The 23,228-nt window shown below is 37.5% G+C and overlaps 1 protein-coding gene across 1 annotated transcript in view; it reads right to left on the bottom strand.

Moving 5' to 3' along the window:
* EYS (eyes shut homolog) overlaps positions 1-23,228 on the bottom strand; it is a 1,264,258-nt gene that overhangs the window by 269,529 nt on the left and 971,501 nt on the right. The window contains 2 exon segments of the mRNA XM_036318417.1: positions 5,285-5,393; positions 5,395-5,453. Coding sequence (XP_036174310.1) covers positions 5,285-5,393; positions 5,395-5,453 — 168 coding nt within the window.

The following is a 23,228-nucleotide window of genomic DNA, read 5'->3' as shown; positions in this document are numbered from 1 at the left end:
GGAGCCTGAAACCGAGGTATGTGCCCTTGACCAGAATCGAACCTGGGACCCTTCCATCTGCAGGCCAACGCTCTATCCACTGAGCCAAACCGGCTAGGGCATCTCTTACTCATTTTTATATTCCTCACAGTGCCTAGCAGAGTGTGATGCACTTTCTAGGCGCTCAGTTTTGTTGAATTTGACTTTTGCTGTCATAAAAAAGATAAGGTAAAATAAAAGGAAATCTCTACAAACTAATGAATGGCAATGTATGAATCTATTATCCATGCTTTCAACTCTACTCCCTTTCTTATTCATCTAGAGCAGTGGTTCTCAACCTGTGGGTCACGACCCCTTTGGGGGCCGAATGACCCTTCCACAGGGGTCGCCTATGACCATCGGAAAACACATATATAATTACATATTGTTTTTGTGGTTAATCACTATGCTTTAATTATGTTCAATTTGTAACAATGAAAATACATCCTGCATATCAGATATTTACATTATGATTAATAACAGTAGCAAAATTACAGTTATGAAGTAGCAATGAAAATAATTTTATGGTTGGGGGTCACCACAACATGAGGAATTGTATTAAAGGGTCGTGGCATTAGGAAGGTTGAGAACCACTGATCTAGAGCAAGCTCCATTGGGAGTTATTAAGTTAGGACAAAAATTCCCCCAACATTTTATGGTAGGTATTTTAAAATGATTAAAACATTTGAGCAAACTTTTAAAAAATATTATTTTTCAATTACAGTTTACATTCAATATTATTTTGTATTAGTGTCAGGTATACATCATAGGTTAGACAATGATTTGACCATCACATACTAATATTTCAAGTACCTACCTTGACACCATACATAGTTATTACAATATTATTGACTATATTCCTCATGCCATACTTTACAACCCTTTGACTATTCTGTAACTACCAATTGGTACTTCTTAATCCCTTCACATTTTCCACCAAGCCCCAAAGCCCGTCCCCTCTGTCGACCATCAGTCTGTTCTTTGTATATATGAGTCTGTTTCAATTTTATTTGTCTATTTCATTTTTTAGATTCCACATATAAGTGAAAATATATGGTATTTGCCATTTTCTCTCTGACTTATTCCACTTAGCATTATTACCCTTCCTATTTGTGACAGCATACGTTTTTTCTATAAGAAAAGATGCTTTTTAATATGATGTCAGGAAATACTATAGGATTTCATTGGCCTTGGCCAATGAAGTATCTAATGAAGATATTCTGTATTCTGCTGGGAATCATTTTATAGAGAAAGGCAGATGTCAGATTCTTCAGATTTAATTTGCTTCCTTCAGCAATATCAGAAATCTCTTCTTTTAGCCCTTCCTAAATGCACAAAACAGGAGGGCCCAATCATCCTACTTTTCCTGTTGACTCCTACCTGGAATACCTACCTAAAACTAGCCCTTCTTTTGCTTTCTTTCTTAAAGACAAACACAAAATAATATCAAGGTTGCTTCTGAATCCAGTGCTCCCACTGGAGTTGCTCATGTAATTTGCCTCCTGTCACTTGGTCAGATGTCTGCTCCTAATTCTCAAAGATCACATACTTCCAAAGGGCTTGCCTATTTCTTTTCAGAGAAGCAGCACAGAATGGATTCAGCTGCATGGTAATACATCCCATGATGAAACCCCCTGATCGATACTGCTTGCTGAGCAGAGCTCATTTTCTGAAAGTGCACCTAAAGAGTTTTGTGTGGTCTCCTCCCTTCTCCTGTGACCTATTAGTAGCTCCTTGGACTGGGCTCCAGAATTCTGAATTGGTTCAGTGGCGGATTCAGAAAACGTGCTTTTCATCCCACTGCTGTTCTCAGAGCCACCTCCCTCCCACAGAGCGTTCTTTTTTAAGCAGTCTTTTCTAAGGTTTTTACTATAACCCCACAAGGATTCAAGTTTTATCTTCCTTTTTTTTTTTTTTCCTTTCCAACATCAATTAGTTGGAGAGGCAAACTGAGAAAAGGTAAATCTACGGTTTTGAACTAGGAATATAATTCAAAGATGACACTGGCTTACAACCTGCTATCCTTTTCCCTTTAATATTTGATGATAACAAAATACAAATGTTCAATAGATGTTTGCAGAATGGAATTGAATTTTTACTGAAATGTTCAGAACTGGAAAAAACCGGCAAAACTAAAAAAAAAAAAAAAAAAAAAAAAAGCCAAAAAACAAAAATCCAGATAAAAATTAACATCTAGACCAGGGGTGGGCAAACTTTTTGACTCAAGGGCCACAATGGGTTCTTAAACTGGACCGGAGGGCCGGAACAAAAGCATGGATGGAGTGTTTGTGTGAACTAATATAAATTCAAAGTAAACATCATTACATAAAAGGGTACGGTCTTTTTTTTTTTTTTTTTTTAGTTTTATTCATTTCAAACGGGCCGGATCCGGCCCGCGGGCTATAGTTTGCCCACGACTGATCTAGACTCTAACGTGAAACATTTGATTTAACTTCCTTACTATTTTTAAATTGCTCCTACATAGAATATACTGATTTCAAAGGAAAGAAAACTAGCCCTAAGTCAAGTTAATCAACACCTTTCAAAACTATGGATGTCTAACTGAATCACTAAAGTCTTTGTGTTCATCTGTTGTGAGGCTTCTGAGTTTGACAAATTCTAAGAGGAGTAAAAGCAACAATCTCATGAAACAGTCTACTGAGGTATTCCCAACAGTGTAGGATTGAATGGCCACTTTACAAATGAACGAAAGAAATGCTTTACAAACAAAATTATTATCTCCATTCATAGGCTATGGAACTTCCATGAGTAAACAGCCTTGATGTATTTAGTGCGGTGACAACAAGAATTATAGAAGACAAGGACAGAGTTAGGTAATCATTACAATGGCATTTTTTTTTCTTACTAATAATTTCTAGTTTAAGTTTTTTGGTGGGTCAATGGATAATGAAAGGCAAAAATAATCCTATGGCACTAGTATCGCCTTGGGTTTTTTATTGGTTTAAATTAAAGAGCTGAATTGAGCAGGGTATATACATGCTTGGCATGCATTCCTATGGCTTTCAAAAGGAGCACATTGAGTGGTGGTACAGACATGAGCCAGGAGCAAGGGCCCAGAGGAGATCTCCCAGAGGTTGGCTGCTTCTTTGGCTAAGAGCTGTTTTTAGTTGGTAAAATCACACTTTCCCAGAGGAAACACCTTCCAATTCGATATGACTAAAAACTGCAGAGCCAGAAAATCACTGCTTTGTGGCTTTAAATGATTATGTTTGTGTTTTTGTTCTGTTCAGTTTTGTTTCGTTTCCCCTGAAATGCACCATTACCTCCAAATTTCATGGTTGCCTACCATCATTTAAGTTTTGAATATAAAAGCAAATTTTCCTTTCCTAAATCTTCTCTCTCTCTCTTAACATAAATAAATCAGACATCCTAAAGCCATCATTTAAGCAGGGTTCTTATATTCCTGGGAAATAAATAATGCTGGCCTCGTTCTGACAAGTTAGTTTCTTTTTAAAATATAACATGCATTCTTAGTTTTAATGTTCAAAACTTCTGATGTATCCAGTTTTTCAAAATTGCTTCTTTTAGGCATTTTACTTAAACAATAAAAAGGTTTTAATTTTGTTTAGAAAGTATAGAATGATTAATTGATTTTGCAAAATAGTTTAAAATAGAGGAGAAAAATGATCTGGGAAATAATGAGTTGCCCTGCAGTAGACAATCAATTCAAGAAGACATTACACCTCCAATATAGGGAATTGTTAAAATTATTGTGCATTCATTTCAAAAGAGAAAAAACAATTGTCACATTTGGAATACTGCAAGTAATTTACTTAGTGATGTCTGGCCATAGAAGAAAGAGGGCCATCAATTCTGGTTACAGAGATCCTTGTGAGCATATTGCATAATGTAGAAAACCCTAGAGATAGAGGCATTTCCTTAAACAAATACTGTTAATACTACTTTTGTTACACCAACTAATCTCTATATATAAAAGCCTAAGATACCGAAAGACTGAATGACTGAACAACCGAACGTCCGGTCAACCGGTCGCTATGATGCACACTGACCACCAGGGGGCAGATGCTCAATGAAGGAGCTGCCCCCTGGTGGTCAGTGCGCTCCCACAGCAGGAGTGCCACTCAGCTGACCAACGGGCACCAGAAACAAGGCTCACAGCTGGTGACTGACTGGGCACGATCCTTTGTTTAGAAAGTATAGAATGATTAATTGATTTTGCAAAATACTTTAATACGACCATTTCATGGTATGCCATGATCCTGTGGCAGGTGCAGCAGTGCCAGGATGAGCAGGAGCGGCAGGCAGGAGTGGCAGGCAGTCCAACATCCCCTGAGGGGTCCTGGATTGTGCGAGGATATAGGACAGAGGGACCCCATCGGTGCACGAATCTGTGCACCAGGCCTCTAGTTTTAAGATAATGCTAAAAGAGTGATAGGAATTTCCCTAATTGTCAAATGAATCTCAGGTTTGGAATGGCTTTTTCCAAGTTACCAAGTACTAAATGCAATTTATATTTAGTGGTTTATATTATAAAAATATGCTCTGGCCCTGGGCAGTGCGGTTGGGCATCATCCTAAGCACTGAAGGATTGTGGGTTTGATTTCTGGTCAGGACACATGCCCAGGTTGTAGGATCGATCCCCAGTAGGGGGGTGTACAGGAGGCAGCTAGTTGATGTTTCACTTTCACATAGATCTCTCTCTCTCTCTCTCTCTCTCTCTCTCTCTCTCTCTCTCTCTCTCTCTCTCTTTTCCTTCTTCTCATAAAAATATTTAAAATTGCTCTGAAACATTTGTAGCATTTATGTTTTACTGCAATAGCTATGACATATATATGCTTGCTGTATCCTTCCTTCTGGTTCAGAGCCTGTTGGTAAGTCATAAATTAAAGTAATGTCCAAAGAAAACTAGAAAGCACAAAGATTTTTTTTGGGGGGGCGGTAATGCTTTATGCACTAGGCCCGTGGTCGGCAAACTGCGGCTTGCGAGCCACATGCGGCTCTTTGTCCCCTTGAGTGTGGCTCTTCCTAAGCCGTAGGAGTACCCTAATTAAGTTAATAACAATGTACCTACCTATATAGTTTAAGTTTAAAAAATTTGGCTCTGAAAAGAAATTTCAATCGTTGTACTGTTGATATTTGGCTCTGTTGACTAATGAGTTTGCCGACCACTACACTAGGCTAGAAAAGTTTTCCCATAATATTTAAATGAATAGTTCATTGATTCAATAGGTTAATATTTGAGAAAGAAACTGAACACATAGGAGGTCAAACATTTCATACTCACTGTAGAGAATGGTCCCATTCAGCGTGTTTGTTTTTATAGTCAAGTAGATGGTAACAATTCTGTTATGTTCTTTTTCCAGGACAGACTTTCCAGGACTCACTTAGGGTTGCAAAGAAAGGCAGTTCTAAATAGGAATTCCCATTGAAAGATGGGAAAAATAAACCTGTATCTAAAAAAACATACACAGTCATGTTAATGTGTTCTGATATACAGGGTTTCTCCCTCTCCCCCCAAATGTATATATACTTTAACAGCTGACAGCTCAATTTTGAAAATGAAATGTATTTTAATAAACACTGGCTTTATAATTATTCAAAGTGTGTATATATTTTTTGGAACACTCTGCATTATTATATTGCTAATCAAGCAGATGAGAACATAATATTAATAGCATTCATTTAAAAAGATAAAACTGATATTTACAAATATTATTTAGTTCCAACATTAAGCAATTTAGATATATAAGTACAATACATTTGTAAAGTCATTTCTCATATAATCAATTACCAGTTTAGAGGAAAAGACTCAAAACAAGAATATAATTTTTTTTTTTTTTGTTTAAGGGAGAATAAACACCCTGAAATTGTATGAAAAACATCTGTGTTCCTGCATATGTGAAATAATAGTTTTCATTAGATTCTTAAAACATTCTGTGATATAAATGACTAGACATCAAATTAATACACTTAAAATCAATAAAGTTTATTTGATGTAATTACACTTCAATAAAAACAAACACCTGTGACACAAAAATATTAGAAAACTATTACATTCTTTTTATTAATAGTCATTAATATTTAGTACTCTTCACTCATATATATTTTTTAGTATTACTATACTATGCAAGGTTATTAGTAATTAGAATTCTTAATCTTTTAAATGCTTAATCTCATAAAATCCTGAGACATAAGTTTTAAAAAGTATTTATCTTATTGTCATATATATATTTAGATCTATGGACTTGGTGCACTGAGCAAGTATATTACATAAGATTTGGAAATGCAACTTAATTTTTTGTTTCTCTCACAATGGGGAAGTTTTCTTTGCCTCTGGGTGAAAACTTGGCAATCCCTATGCGTCATACCTTCTTTCTAAATTATACAATAATTTAAAAAACTAATATCCAGTCTAAGAAATGTATCAACCCTTTTCATTTTCCTTCATAGATATGACTTCCCTTAGCCCCGTTCGCCTGTCAAAGCTGTGGGGTGCCTGACACCTGCTGTCTGTCTGTCTTGAGGGGTAGGGAGAAGCTGGTTTCTGTTCGTATTTCCTTCTCCTCCCCGTCCCCCCTCACCCCCACTCCCCTTCAGGCTAGCTGCTGCTTTGGACCTTTATAGCTTTAAATGGGAGAAGACAAGGTGAGGTGGAAAGAAGCCACAGTAAGGAGAGCTATTAGAGCTGGTGACTAATGTTGCAAGCAGGCCTCTTGCTCTCTAGGAATAGCGGATGCTTAAAATGTATCCCTCCTGGTCGGAATGCCAGATAAAATATAGGATGCTCAGTTATTCTTCAATTTCAAATAAACAACAAACCATTGTTTTAGTAGATCTCATGCAATGTTTGAAACATAATTATACTAAAACAGTGATTTGTTGTTTATTTGAAATTCAAATTGAACTGAGGGCCCTCTATATTTAGCAGTTAAATTGTCAGCCCTGTGACTCATGAGGATTAGTGCAAGCTTTAGACACCCTTTGTCAACAGCCATTTCTAGGGCTTGTGCAATAGCCTGCCTTTGGCTTGTCACTCTTAACTTGGTCCCACTCTGATTTTTCACATTATATGCCGACTCTTGCTGTTGGACAACCACTTTCCTGTGTCAAAGAAAAAGCTGCATGGGACAAAGTTCAATAGGCAAGAAAGACTTTATTCAAGCCTAATGCAATAGTGGAGAGAGGCTAGAATTCAGTCTTTGCTCTGAATGTGAGAGTTTTTAAGAGCTGAGGTGAAGGGATCATAAGCTACCTGTTTTGCTAGTGGGTCTTACCCCCTCAAAAATAAGCTTCCTCATATTGTCATTACTGGAGGCAATTTACAACGTGGAGCAAGGCGCCCATTGGAGCTAGGCTCCCACGCTCCCGGAGACTGGCTGATAGGGCCACTATTTCCTTGATTATTTTAGAAAGCCGTGGCTCCAGGTCCTGCAGAAAGACACTCCTGGGTTGTGAAACTGGCAAAAAGCTTTCAAAGAAGATTTACAACCCAAAGGAGCCAAGGAAAGAATTTATAATTGAAAGTTTTCTAAAGTAAATTCTCTAAGACAAATGAGGTCAGAGTCCTAGAGCCAGGATGAAGCCCGTCTCTCTAAAATTCAGTCCAGCGGAGGGGAACGTTAACGTGGTCTTGTTCACCTGACTAGAAACACCACTTGGACAGAACGCAAGATGGCTCTGGGCCAAATCTCTTTTCTAAGGGGTCCATACCTAATTCATGGTAAACACTCCTCCATGCCCTGTCTTATTGTCTGTGGGGGTATAAGTTAATTTTCCAACAGTCTTCTCTTTCGGTTTCTGTTCCTTTATCTCCACAACACACACACACACACACACAAACACACGCTGCTTTGGCTTTCTCAGGTTTGAATGTATGACTGTTGGTCCACAGTCCGTAGTGTTCCTCACCAAGTGACCTAGTTTTAGCTTCTTTCTAACTGGGCTCCCTTCCTACAGTGTCTGCTGGCTGTCATTGCTATCATGTCAACTTTACTTATTTGTAATCATCTAAGGTCTTCAGTACTACAGAATAATTCAGCTGCTTTTAGAATAAAACTAGACCCTCCATGGTCATATTTTTCATGTTTACACACACACACACACACACACACACACACACTAGTAAGGCAGAACGACATTTTCTTCTATGGCTCTACTTGTGTTTATGCTGTTCTATTTGTCTGGAATGCCCTGCCCCATATCCTAGGTATACAGGGCTTCGTTTAATTCAATGCTCACCTTGACTATTCTTCCAAATTTGAACTCCCTATCATATTGAGCTACAACTCTTTTAGTGCATGCATGTTTTCTTCCTTATGTTGCAATTGTTAAGCAATTTGGGGCAGAATTGATGAAATAGTAAATCTGAACTTGTTACGTTAGATAAGGGAGCTAAATTCACTTCAATTAGTAAAAATAGAATATTCTAAATAAATGAATTCTGATAAAACTTGGAAAAATATGCATTAAAGAAATGAATTTTCTCTCTTGTGACCAGAAAAGCCCATAACATTGTTAGAGTTGTACCAAATGGAGCAGAATGTTTAGTAGATACAGAACTGAACATGCATCATTTATGCTATATAATAAAAGGGTAATATGCAAATTAACCTTTAAGGCAGAACGACCAGAACGACCACTCGACCAGTCACTATGAGGCGCACTGACCACCTCTTAGTCCCTTTCCCTGGCCGGCAGGCTCCCATTGCCTGGGGGCAAACGGGGAACCCAGGGTGGGTGGCGGGGGATGTGGGCAGTGCCAGGCTAAGGCCCCCACCCCAGTGGTCATCCTACACACAGAGGGTGAACCGCAGCAGGGGTGGGGCGGCGAGCAGGCGGGAATGTCTAACCTCTCGGTCCCTCCCCTGAACTGGCAGGCTCCGATAGCCTAATGGTGAACAGGGAACCAGGGGTGGGTGGCGGCGGGGGCGTGGCTGGCAGCCGGCAGCCAGGGAAGATGGCCCGGATTGCAGGCCAAGTCTGGGAACTGTGCCATGCATGAATTTCATGCGCTGGGCCTCTAGTTAATATAAGGAGAAAAAACATGCAAATCAAGTTAAAATGCAATGTAGCTCTATAGTGGAGGATGTTTAGATGACAAATTTGGATATGGCTGTGACAGAAAAGTGATTAATATTATAAAGAGACTGGATTTGGGTTTTAAATTAATAGAATATCATATAACTTTAAAAGTTGCATATCTGTTGATTCTACCATAATATGGTTTTAGACACTGTTTCTTCCTATTGCTTTTACCTGTATTATTTGAAGTTACTGATGTTTTCATTCACTGAACCAATATATATATTTTAAATTAATTAATTAATTAATTTTTATTTCAGAGATAAAGAAACTCAATGATGCGAGAGAGCCATTGATTGGCTGCCTCCTGAATGCCCCCCACTGGGGATTGAGCCAGCAACCCAGGCATATGCCCTTGACTGGAATCGAACCAGGGACCTCTCAGTCCACAGGCTGATGCTCTATCCACTGAGCCAACCAGCTAGGGCCACTGAACTGATATTTATTGAGTGGCTACTATATGCTAGAACTGGTCAAGGAATATAGTGGTGAGCAAAATAGATAAAGACCTCACCCTCATGAAGCTTAAATTTTAGCTTCATGGAAGAAAACCCCAAGCTAGAAGTTGGTAGAATTTATTCTACTAACGTGGTTGAATTTTCCTTGGCCCCTGGGAAGACATACTATCCTATTTGCTTAACTATTTTTCTGACATTTGCTCTCATCCAGGAGCATTAAGCCTAATGTGAGCTGTAAGATTAGATAAGAAGGAGAGTCTAACAAAACCTATTTCATGTACCTTTTCATACTATTCATTCTCTGGTGGCAAGATCTGAGTCTGATTTAGCTTTGCATTCTCCCATGGCATGAGCAGTTTTGTGCATTGTAGGAAGATATATTCTTGGATAAATATAATGATATAAAAACGATCATTTTGGGTAGTTTTTTTTAAAGGATAGAAAAACTATTCTTATAATTAAAATGAGATGAATCAAGACTATAGGGATTGGGTTCTTGCATTTTTCTCGTGGCTAAGCTTTTCACATTATTGATAAGTCCACAGGAAAATTTCTGTAAGAAGACACTCTTTACATAAGGGTCCATATATGAATCAAATTTGAATCCATAATCAGGCTTTACTTATTCTGAGATGTAGTGAACTCACCAAGAGCAGTAAAAATTCAATTTGCTTAAAAAAATGACTTCCACGTTACTTTGCAGGAGCATACCTATTGTATAATTCAGGCACACCTGCCTACTTCTTAGCTCGCACACTCCTTAAACCTTTTTTTCAGAGCTGACAGGTTTTATGAAAATTATGACGGGGAACAACAATTATGAACAATAAACATTTGCTATTGAATTGCTTTTCTAACCATATTAATTTTCATTATCATCATGTTTAGTGAAATATGTTGAAAAACAGAACTGCCCTGAATGTGGAAAACAAGACTAATTGGGGTTAGGCGGAGTGTTCCCCTGCTGCTTCCAGAAGCCTCTCCAGGCATTCTTTTGAACACACTCCAAATTTATTTCCCTTCCAATTATAAATGGGAAGAAAACCAGGGTTTTTATATAAAAAAACATGTACTAAACATCTTACAAAATATGTCGTATAGTAGTTCATTAGTGGCTTCTAATTACATCTTAGAAATATGCAGTGTTTAAATGTCTTAAAGGGTTATATAGTTTGACCTAACTAATTATATTAACTTTTATATGGTTAAAGTCAGTCCTAAATTATGTTATGTTAAAAAGCCTCCAAACTCTTAAATTGTCAAAGGAAGGTGTGAAAGAAACAACAGTACTGAGTTTGAAGCACCTTATATTAAAAACATGGGTGAATTTAATGTTTTTCACTCAATATACTTCTATAGTATGAATCAGGACCTCAGTCAGTTAATAACAACAACTCATTGAAATTTAATCCAGGAGGGCACCATGGAATAACAAAAAACAAACACAAAGAAATAAAAAAGAGATGAGATTAGTATCTTTATCCTGAACACAATACAACTGAGCAGCATAAAGTTTATTCACTCTGAATAGAAATGGGCTCCTCTGTCTGCAGTATCTATCTCTATAAAACCCTAATATGCAAATCAACTGAACAGTGGACCGACCAGTCGCTATGATGCGCACTGACCACCAGGGGGCAGACGCTTAATGCAGGAGCTGCCCCCAGCCTGCAGGCCCCAGGCCAGCCAAGGTGGGTGTATTCAGGGACCCTGATCACCCTGCTGGTTGCCCCACAGACTGGCCCTAATAGCCGGCCAGGCCTAGGGACCATACCCATGCACAAATTTCATGCACTGGGCCTCTAGTTTATACATATAATATAAAGTATAGTACTATAGATTAGTATTTATAAATTACACTGAACATTCTTACCACATCATATATTTTTGCTTATTTAGAATTAAAAAATAGGTTAGATTTGGATAGCCCAAGTATCATGAACTAAATTATTATTTTTACTGGGATAATTTCTCCATATTAGATATTCACATTTACATCAATCCATGAGCTGTGATAAATTTGTTAGGTGTCTGATAAAAAAGATCAACAAGTCTGATGTTGCTGCCAGCACTGCTGCTGTTTTTGCAGCATGGCTTTTCTCCCCCATAGAAAGCATGCAAAAATGAAGGCAGAACTAGCATTTCTCCTTTTGCTCATAGCTGCTTCATTCCTCCATTTAAAGCATGAATAGAGTTTCTCTGCATCCGACCGAGGCCATGCACAAGGAAACAATGCATGTTAAACAAAACAAGACAAAACAAAATCCTTTCTCATTCTTCATTGTCACAGACACTCTAGCTATACTGTTTTTCATCCCTTGGTTTCTCTGTTAAAGAATGGATGACCCTCTAAAAAAATCTGATGCTTTAGAGCTATACTCTTACCTCCTTCCTTTTACAAAATAAAACCAAGTAGAACATTGTTTAGCCCACCAAAAATATTTTACATTCAGTATAAACAAAACTAGGACAAGAAAGAGAAAGAACCATCAATATCTCACACTGTACTTGACATGTTATCATAATAGCTACCAATCTCTTTCTAGTCTATTTCTATACCTTCTTCTCATAGTTCAAAAAATTTCCCTGAGTGATCTCATTTGTTCCCATGACTTTAGCTACTTCCTAGCTTCTGAAAACTCTCAATTTTCTATCTTTAGCACAGATAGCTTCTGACCTTTTCTGTCTGGCTGTCTACTAGAGAAATACATTTGGAAGGAATATCGGTAACCTAAACTCAGCATATCCAAGCGAGGTTGTTGTTGGTTTTCTTTTAAAATTTGATCCTCCTCTTTTTTTAATTCAAATTTTATTTTTCAATTACAGTTTATATTCCATGTTATTTTGTATTTCAGATGTACAGCAAGATGGCTAGACAGTTGTCTACTTTATAGTGTATACTCCAATATTTCCAATATCCAGCTGGCACCATACATAGCTATTACAATATTATTGACTATATTCCCTATGCTCTACTTTACATCCTGTGACTATTTTGCAGCTACCAATTTATATTTATTAATCCTTTTACTTTAAAAAATGTTTTTATTGATTTCAGAGAGGAAGGGAGGGAGGGAGGGAGGAAGAGAGGGAGGGAGGGAGGGAGGGAGGGAGGGAGGGAGGGAGGGAGGGAGGGAGAGAGAGAGAGAGAGAGAGAGAGAGAGAGAGAGAGAGAAACATCAATGATGATAGAGAATCATTGATTATCTCATTGATCGGCTGCCTTCTGCACAGCCCATACTGGGGATTGAGCCCACAACCCGGGCATGTGTCCTGACGGGGAATCAAACCTCGACCCTCTGGTTCATAGTCAATGCTCAACTACTGAGCCACTCCAGCCAGACATTCACCTTTTTTATAAATCAACAAACAACAAGTGTTGGTGAGGATGTGAAAAAAGGGGACCCTCATGCACTATTGGTGGGAATGCAAATTGGTGCAGCCATTGTGGAAAACAGGGGAGCTTCCTCAAAAAATTAAAATGGAACTGCCCTCTGTGTATATATCCAAAGAAACTCCAAACACTAATTTGAAAGAATAGATGTACCCCTATGTTCATTGCAGGGTTGTTTACAATAGTCAGGCTATGAAAGCAACCCAAGTGCCTATCATTAGATGAGTGGATAAAAATGTGGTGGTACATATGTATAATGGAATATTAGCCAACCATAAAAAGAATGATTTTCCTTCTCAATATCAAGCTGATAATATCTTCCTTGTTATTAACACAAATATACACTTCTATTTGCAACTCTTATTCAATTGTACAGTAATATTTTCCTGTACAACTCACTATGTGACAACTATGAGTTCCTTAAAAGCAGGCATCATATATGTACCCAGCTTTCCTGCTTCAGTAATTAACTGAAGCCTTTCCTCAGGTTTTAGCTGCATTGTATCCAGGTGGGGATGTGTGATGGATTCAATTTAGTGACGACCAGTTGACTTTGTTGGACCTTTTTGGGATCTCTTACTACAGTAGGCAGTTCAAAGCCCCTGACTTTTACAACAACTTAATAGCCAGCCACCAATTTCCTCTCTTTAAAAAAAAAATGGTGATATGTCTCCAGTAAATCTGTTATCTCTCTTCCATTGACTTTATTTATTTTTAAATACAGTAGTTTTCAAACTCTTGCTGGTCCACACATTTCCACGAGTCCCATTCAGTCTTAACGTTGTCACAGCAATTACCACCTACAGTTTAATTTTAAGTCAGTTCTATGCATGAGCTGGGTACATTGTCTATTATTTGTGTGTTCCAGGCTTAGAAAGAAAAATATTATAAACATCTCTATTCAGCCCACCAATACAGATCATTTGATGTATCAGTTCTGAGACAGATAGTGAGTGGAGGGGGGAGGAAAGAGCTAGACCTAGAGCTAGAGCTGGAGAAGAGGAAAGGATGGGAGAGAAGAGGAGGGGAGTGGAGGGGAGAGGGAGAGGGAGAGGTGGAATAGAGAGGAGGGAAGAGGAGAGGGAGAATATGAAGAATCAGAATTAACAATTTAATAGTGGCTGGTTTTTATTGAGCACTGCTATGTGACAGGCAATGCTCTCAAAAGTACTGTTGTTCCTTTTTTGTTAAGAGATGACAGCTGAGACCTTTAAGCCTCTTTAAAAGGAAGGCAATTTTCTGAATGTTGCACAGTTAGAAATATCTGCCTTTGAGGAGTGACTCTCTGCTTATTAATTCTAAAACTGAGGCTCTTACACATAGGACCTGACTCTCAAAAGGTTACGGAAGACTGATTACCTCACAGAGATCTACCCCTGGCTGCCATGTTCCCCGTTTTCCACCTGATTTCTCCTCCTCACTAACTCTCTAGCCTTGAAGACCCTGCTCCTTGAACCCCATCAGCCCTGTGACATCCTTTTCATACTACTCTAACAATGTATAACTAATATATAACTAATGTATAACATGTTTTGAGCTCGCATTTGGTGTGAGAACGGTGCTAGGAACTGCTTTTACATGGGTAATGTGTTTTAATCTTCAATACAACCCTATAATTATCCACTTTTACAAATGAGGAATCAGCAGTTTGAAAAGGCTAAGTAACTTGTGCAAAGTCACACAGCTAGGAAATGTCAACTTAGACCCCTTAACTTCAGAGGCCCTTTTCTTAATTTCTATATTTCTAAGCCATATGTGTGTGTGTGGGTGGGTGGGTGTGTGTGTGTGTGTGTATATATATATATATATATATATATATATATATATATATATATTACTGCCACTGCATCTAGCAAAGCCTTTACTTGGTTCTTTTATGTACAAGGGTAATAAACTGTTCTGTACTTGCCAGTTTTGGATATGAAGTAGCTACCTATGTAAACATTGCCCATTACCCTAGCATCATTGCATCTTTCCTCCTCAACGTGAAACACATGATACATTAGAAAAAATGTATCATGGGCATAAATAATTATTTTCTCCTGATCTGAATACTACTGGGAAGTGAGTACTACTCTAAGGCTTTCACTTTTCAACCTTCTTTTAGTCTTCATTGTTTGATCCTTTTTCCTTGTCCTGGGTCTATTTTATTATTATTTGTTTTCCTTTCTTCAATAACTTGCATGTGCATTTTCAAGAATTAGACATCTACATAATATGAAAATAATTTTTAGTCTACTCCAGTCATGTGAGATCACTAATGCAATACCAATAATATAATTAGCAAGTTATCTCAAGCATTAAAAATAATCACAAACTCTGAGAAAGTTAAGGAATTACTACAAAAGTAAAGAATTATTACTATAACCATATGAGCATGCTATTTCACTATTTTGAAATGCCTCAAAGGCTGTAAGAACTGGACAAATCAAGGTCAAAATCCAGAGATAAATCTAAAAAAGTTCAGTAGTTTAGTTCAATAATCTCAAAAGTGGGGAAAAAACAACATTAGAAAGACCACTTATGTGCCTGGTCTTTTTATCTGTGGTCCATATGACAGCACAGTCTCATTCAACTAAACTGCTTTGATTCTGGCTAAGAACTATGAGTACAAAAGTACTTGAATATATGGGAAATTGTTGGGTTCAAGTGTGGGGCAGGCAATTGGTATGAAAATAAGTGAGGTTTAAAAGTTCATATTGTAAAACAATTTTCCCTCTCCTCTTAAAAACTAGTGGGATAGAAAACTGCTTCTAAAGAAACCTCTTTGAAATCACAGCTAGAGATTGCAAACATACTGTTAGCTGGTAGGCTCACTTTGTCTTCTTTCTATAGTTGAATATAGACTTCTGCTGGATTAAGGATAAAAATATGTCATAAAGTGCTACACAGTATGAACCTGGTGATTAATGGTATTTTGTGCACACAGAAGCTAAAGAATCATTTTAAAAATGTAAGCATGGACAGAATACAAAGGCTTTCTCATTCCCTCCTCTTTCTGTACTTCAACTCACATTAATAATACAGACATGTGCAGTGGAATGAAGTATAATTATCTATCATCTATCTATCTAATCTATCTATCTATCTATCTATCTATCTATCTATCTATCTATCTATCTATCTATCTATCTATCTATCTATCATCTATCTATCTATCATCTATCTACCTATCTATCATGTGTAGATATATCAGGCACTGGGTGAATAGATGTACCATGCATAAAAACTATTCGCAGATGACTCTCTCTCTCTCTCTGTGTGTGTGTCGATCAGGAATTTGGTTTTGAACATTTGACTTTGATACAAAAAGAGATTTACAAGTGAAGATGTCTACATGATATTTGTTAACTATGTGGACCTAAAGCTCAGAGGTATGGATTATTCTGAACATATAATTTTTAAAAATAGATTTTTATTGATTTCAGAGAGGAATTGAGAGGGAGAGATAGAAACATCAATGATGAGAGAGAATCATTGACTGGCTGCCTCCTGCGTGCCCCCTACTGGGGATGGAGCCCACGCCCCTGGCATGTGCCCTGACAGGCAATCAAATCGTGACCTCCTGGTTCATAGGTCACCACTCCGCCACTGAGCAACACTGGCTGGGCAGATAAACATTTTGCAACTAAAGGAATATTGCTGTTGAAGCTGAGCAAGGGGAGTGAAAGGTATTTCTTAGGGGAAATGAGTAGATTAAGGAGAAAATAAAGTTTAAGGTCAAGACCTAAGGAATTGTGAGGAGGGGGAATGAATGGCAAAGGAGACTGGGAAAGGCAGGCATCACCAGGCAGTGTGGGATCAGAGAAGTGGCATTGCATTTTAGCAAGAGAGAACACACAACTGTGTAAAAAGCTGATAGATCAGCCTCTGTTAGGACAGCACGAGAATGTAAGGAATTAGAAATACTAAATTAGAGCCAATAAAGGAATGCTTTGGGATTCTTGTGAGGATTTTCTGAAATGGGCAGGGCAGTAGTTTAAATGCTATTGAGAGGGTCTAGTAGGACAGAAGAAAGTGTAGATACAGGAGAGTGAATATTTCATAGTTTCTGTAAAGGAGAGAGGAAGTGCCACCTGCATTTCTTAGGATTCTTAATTGCAAAAAGCAAAATTCACTCTCATTGGCTTAAGCAGAATAAAATAATTATAAACTGAGGGACAAAATAGGTCCAGAGGTATGGATGAATAGAACAGAATAATATACCTCAGTTAGGGTGGGGTAGGGGAGGGGACAGAAAGAGATTATCCAAAGAACATATATGCAACATATGCATAACCCATGGACACAGGCAATAGCATGGGGAAGGCCTGGGTGGGATGGGGGAGGGTTGGAGGGGGGAAAAATGGAGAAAGTGGGAGACACCTACAATTCTGTCAATAATAATAATAATAATAATAATAATAATAATAGAATAATTGTCAGGAAAAATAGAAAAAGAAAAAAGAATTGCCCCTGACGGGTAGAACCTCTGTCATGTTTGTGTCCTAGTTACAAGGCAGGTGGAAATTTGAGTCATCTGTTATGTTACAGAGGCAAGTCTCATAACAAAGGATTTTATAAAGTACAGAAAGTGTATTAAAAAGATGAACACCCACGGTAGGAGAAATATCTACTACAAAGCCAACACATGAGTGGAAGAATTGGCCTGGTCTGTAGTTTAGAAATTTCCTCTATGGAATGGACAGAAGAAAGAACAAATGGGTGATGATCCTTAAGTCAGTTTTGAGAGATGCCATTTGAGGGCAATAATTTTTCTTGGAAAAACAGGATATAAATTCATCCTCTGAGACTAAGGGGAATAATGAAGGTCTGACGATTGAGAATATAGATAAGATTTAAAATAGTCATTGTGGAGACTGCAAAAGAAGGCCGGAAAAGAGAAATAATTTTAATGAACTGTGTAGAAGGTTCAAGGTAGGGTGATGGCCATGAGTTTATAGTGGTACCAATGTTTCCAACTCGATGATTTTACTTCTGAAGAATAATCAGAGCCTGGGTGATGACATGTAGAAGTCAGATACCCAGGTTTATTCCAAACTTTGAATTCCCGATGGGAGCCCTTTGAAATGGCAGAGAACAATGGGAGGTTTAAAATATTAGAAAGGTATCTATTACAGATCTATAAATGCCAAGTGCGTTCTTATAGCCACACGCTGCCAATGGCTAATGCTACCATATGAAACATGGAGTGTGCTTGAGGCCTTTGTATCTGCACATAAGGACAGACACTTATCTCTATTATATTTTCAGTGTGATCTGAATTGGCTTATTATTCCAGCCTGTCAAAGTTTTTTTGGCTTTGATTTCGTCATTCCTCATATTTGCTTTTCCTTCAGGCATTGTTTCACCCAGAAATTTAATTAGCAAACTACATATCCATCCAAATAACTGCTTTAGGATCCAGTGATTCCACTTCTGGGGATTTATACAAAGTAAACAAATATATATATATATATATATACACTCCTATGTTCACTGCAGCATCATTTACAATAGCCAAGACATGAAAACAACCCAAGTCCTCATAAACAAACAAGTGGATAAAAATGTGGTATTACATACACACAATGGAATATTACTAGGCCATAAAAAGAATGAAATCTTATAATTTGTGACAGCATAGATGGACCTAGAGGGTATTATGCCCCGTGAAATACGTCAGTCAGAGAAAGGCAAATATCATATGATTTCACTTATACGTGGAATTTAAAGAACAAAATAAACACAATTGAAACAGACTCATGGGCACAGCGAACAGACTGGTGGTTGTCAGAGGGGAGCAGGGTTGAAGGACTGCATGGAAGAGGTGAAGGGATAAGGAAGTACAAATCGGTAGTTACAAAATAGCCACAGGCTGTAAACTACAGCATAGAGCATATAGTCAATAACACTGTGATAACTATGTCCAGTGCCTGGAAATGTCAGGGGGAACTCTTTGTAAAGTAGATGTTTGTCTGATCACTATGCTGTACACCTGAAACTAATACAAAATAACAGTTAAAGTAAACTGTAATTGAAAAATTATAATACAAATAATTTGAACTGGAGAGGGCTAATTATATGGCCTTATAATTTGCTATAAGGAGAGTAACTCAAATGCTTAGACATGTGGATTTTAGTGATCCTTTTCTCAGTAATAGAATCATAGAATCTTACAGTTATCCTCTCCCCACACCACCCAAATTTTTGCACATATGAGCAAGCTGATGTTCAAAGAGGGTGAGTGATTTTTCCAAAGTCATAAACTTGATGGTTAAAAACTCAGGATTAGAATTGAATTTTCTGACAACTAACCCTGGGATTGGTGGCCCTTCACACACAATTTCTCCTTTCCATTATATATGAATCTAATTATTTTCAAATTCAAAGATTTTCTACATAGTAACCTAATATTAATTTTCCATTAATGAACATAGGATAAGATTAGTATGTCTTAAGGCAAACCAATTCTCCACTTTTTAGCAATTTTTAAATACAACTGTTTTTATGAATAAGGTCCCAGGGAAAACACTACATTCATATAGTCTGTCTGTCCCCTAAGATTGTAGTCAGGAGATGAATATTGCATTAGCATCATGATAATGGAAATGCAAATTAAGCATATTTTTAAGTTCTGTAATTATAAAGCAAATTTTGATTCTGTTTTTTTCCTTAAGGCTATGTTGATTGGAAACTGAAAACTGTCTTTTAAGCTATTGGCTGATTAAAAAAACATTTACTCACAGTGGACATTAAAACTGTAACAAAATATCCAAAGTATATTTGAAAATATTTTTCAAACTTTAATTTGAATTATAAATAGTGTTATAATAAAATATAAACATTTATAAAAGTAAATCTCTTTTCCCCCCCTCCAATTGGGAACAAATTAGAATTTAAATTGAACAATGTTTCCATACTCATTTGACTTTCAAAGCCTTGCAGTTTTACAAAATGGGTTTTAAAAGAAATTTTGAGGTTTGAATTTCGGATCTGTTACATAATAGTTGTGATAGTCAGAGAGGGTTATATAGCCTTTTTTAGCTTCAGTTTATTCACATGTAAAATGGAAAATGTACTTCCCATTAGGCTAAGAGAAGGAAATGACTATATGATATTTACATAGTGTAAAGAACATTCCCTAATTTGTGGTATTCACATTGTAAATGGGAGATAAAAGTTTTTAGTTCCTAGAATAAGAAAACCTGGAGAAAACACATGAAATCTGTTCTCTTTCTCTGGGTGAAGTTTGTTGTAATTATCAGTTTTACCGATAGAATGCTGGTGTTTTGTAACTTGTGAAGTGTTATAATGTTTATAATGACTATATTTTTTTGTATACCAATTGTTAACTGTGAAGATAGTTTCTTACAGTCTTGTTTAAGAATGGCTATAAAATTGCTAGCATTAATCTACACCAGGAGTTGTCAGGCAGGTCAAATTAGCATGCTTCCTGTTTTGCTAAGTAGTTTTACTGGCACCATGTCCATTCGTTTACACATGGTCTGTGGCTGCTTTCAAGTTACAAGGGCAGAGTTGAATAGTTGTTACAGAGTCTGTATGACCTACAAAGCTTAAACTACTTACTCTCTGGCCTTTGGCATAAAACATTTTTCAGCCTCTGGTCTACTTGACGAAAACCAGGATGGCTGTGAAGAGAAAAGGTGTCAAAACCTTAAATATCTGTCTAGGAGAAACCATGAGTTAGATTTGGAAAAATATTGACATAATCAGTAAAACTCTAGACTTTACTAAAAGAGTTGTTATGATTACTGACACTTTCCCTCGTCTATTGTTTTAACATCTGCTATTTACCTTTTTTTTCAAGGTAAAAATATTTCTGAAGTTTATTGTTGCTTATATTACCTTCATTCTCTATAATGCTTTTCTAAACTTAAAGACATACCACCCCTTATTGATTGATTGATGAGAGAGAGAGAGAGAGAGAGAGAGAGAAAGAGAGAGAGAGCGAGAGAATCATTGATGTGAGAGAGAAACATCGATCAGTTGCTTCCCATGCCTATCCCAAATGGGAATCAAACCCACAACCTGGGTATGTGCCCTGACTGGGAATCAAACCTGCTACCTTTTGAAGCATGGGAACATGCTCAAACCAACTGAGCCACACAGGCCAGGGCACCATCATATATATGTATATGTATGTATTTACATATTCATATTTTAAATATATTTTTTATTGATTTTAGAGAGGAAGGGAGAGGGAGAGAAAGAGAGAGAGAGAGAGAGAGGGGGGGGGGAGAGAAACATCAATGATGGGAGAGAATCATTGATTGGCTGCCTCCTACATGCTCCCTACTGGGGACTGAGCCTGCAGCTCAGGCATGTGCCCTGACGGGGAATCAATCCGTGACCTCCTGGTTCATAGGTTGACGCTCAACCACTGAGCCACGTCGGCTGGGCAAATGTAATTTTTAATATGATATATAATTTATTTTTGTTACCAGACTGGTTTTCCTTAATCATTCAAGTTATATTCCCACATCTACAAAATGTGAAAAAAATATAGTGAGTTGGGCTTTTCAGCCATACGATGCCAAAATGTTATTTAAAGACTGTTTTGCCTAAAGTAACTTATAGAGTATGTTAACATATTATCAAAATAATTAGTGTAATCAGAAAGCTATTTCAATAAATTTAGAATAATTTTGACTTACATAGATATGTACTAGTTGATTGATGGAATTTTCTACATTTTCCTGATGGCCATTTTGATACTGCACAGGTATAGTCACTAAAAATCACCTATAGAAATGCTAGGATGATCAACTTCCTAAGTCACATTCTTTTAAAACTAATAGAAGATTATGGAGATAATATAATAAATCACCAAGTGATCTAACTTAAGCTTGTTAATTTGTGACTAATGTTTCATTAATTAAATTGTGTTTAATAAACATGTATTGGGTTCACACCTATGGCAGTAACTAGAAATGCAGAAATATTTCTTTCTCTGAAGAAACTCATAATATAGCAAAACTTAGAATACAGGCATGCCTCATTTTATTGTGCTTTGCTTTATTGCATGGTACAGATGTGTTTTGTTTTTATAAATTGAAAATAACACTTTCCACCCGACTTGTTTTATTGCAATAGTCACTTTATTTTGGTGATCTGGAACTTAGGCCACAATATATCCAAGCTGTGCCTATACAGCAAAGGATATAGACGCACGGATAACTTGTTATCCATCTTTTTATTTCTACAAGAAATAAACTTGATTATCAAAGGCATTCCAGGTAGAGGACACAGCATAGGCAAAACCACAGAGGTGTGCGGAAAGGCACCAGGTAACTGACTTCACAAACTTGTGTGTAAACCATCTCATAGGTGAAAGTGTATTTTATTTTCTATTGTAGTTTCACAGCTTTTCTTTTTGGAACATTACAAAAATAACCTTTTCCCATGAGGAGCTTCTTATACCGAAGTTTAGCTTGACCTTGGTTTCCACGGAACACTTACAAAATACAAACCTCATTAGTGCTTTAAGATCATATTTAGGCCTGAGCAACTCCACCGTTATTAATATGTTCAGCCATTTTTAAAAGCATATCTTCTTAGACCACAATGCAAATATCAACCAAAAGAACCATCAAAATCTTCCTAGTAATGGCCTATTCAAACTATTTTTTGAGATCTTCCTCTAGGTAAATTTTTATTGAATCAAATAAGAAAGTAGCAAAGAAAATAACACGGATCAAAATCCTTTAGAAACGCTACACGATTGTCATTAAAACATTACTCCCTGATGGATTTCTAAGCCTTTGTATGTAAATTGGTTTTTCTTTTTAAATCTAGAAATAGAAAGGATAGCATTGTAATTAACTCCTTATTGTAGCAGGAAAAGAGCAAAGGGAAGACCAGATATCACAGACATGTTCGCTTCAAAACACTGGGGAGGGAACCACATTGGGAAGATGGACACATACCCAGTAAAGTTGGGGTGACGCAGGGAAGATCCTTGCCTGTCAATCACACCTGGGGACGGAGATGGTTGGCCAGAATGGGCACGGCCACTGAAGTGTGCGGAGATTTGGATCCGTAACGCCCTGAACGAAGGAACTCACTCCCTTGTGCTTTTGGGATTCTTGGGACTCTTGCTGCTTGGGGTGTGCTCTCTAGATCCTCTTGCATTTGTCCGCTGGCCCACACCCATGCGGACCCCACACACGGTGGGCTAATGGACTGCAACTGGCCTGATGCCGCACTGGGCCGGCTCCAACGTGGCAAGGAAACTCTGGACACTAGCTCTGATTTTAGCTCTGCTGAAACCCCAGCTACACTTTTTTATGACT

Source organism: Myotis myotis, unplaced genomic scaffold, assembly GCF_014108235.1.
Source record: "Myotis myotis isolate mMyoMyo1 unplaced genomic scaffold, mMyoMyo1.p scaffold_m19_p_7, whole genome shotgun sequence".
In the NCBI taxonomy this organism is placed as follows: Eukaryota; Metazoa; Chordata; class Mammalia; order Chiroptera; family Vespertilionidae; genus Myotis; species Myotis myotis.
This window is presented reverse-complemented; position numbering and strand designations above follow the sequence as displayed.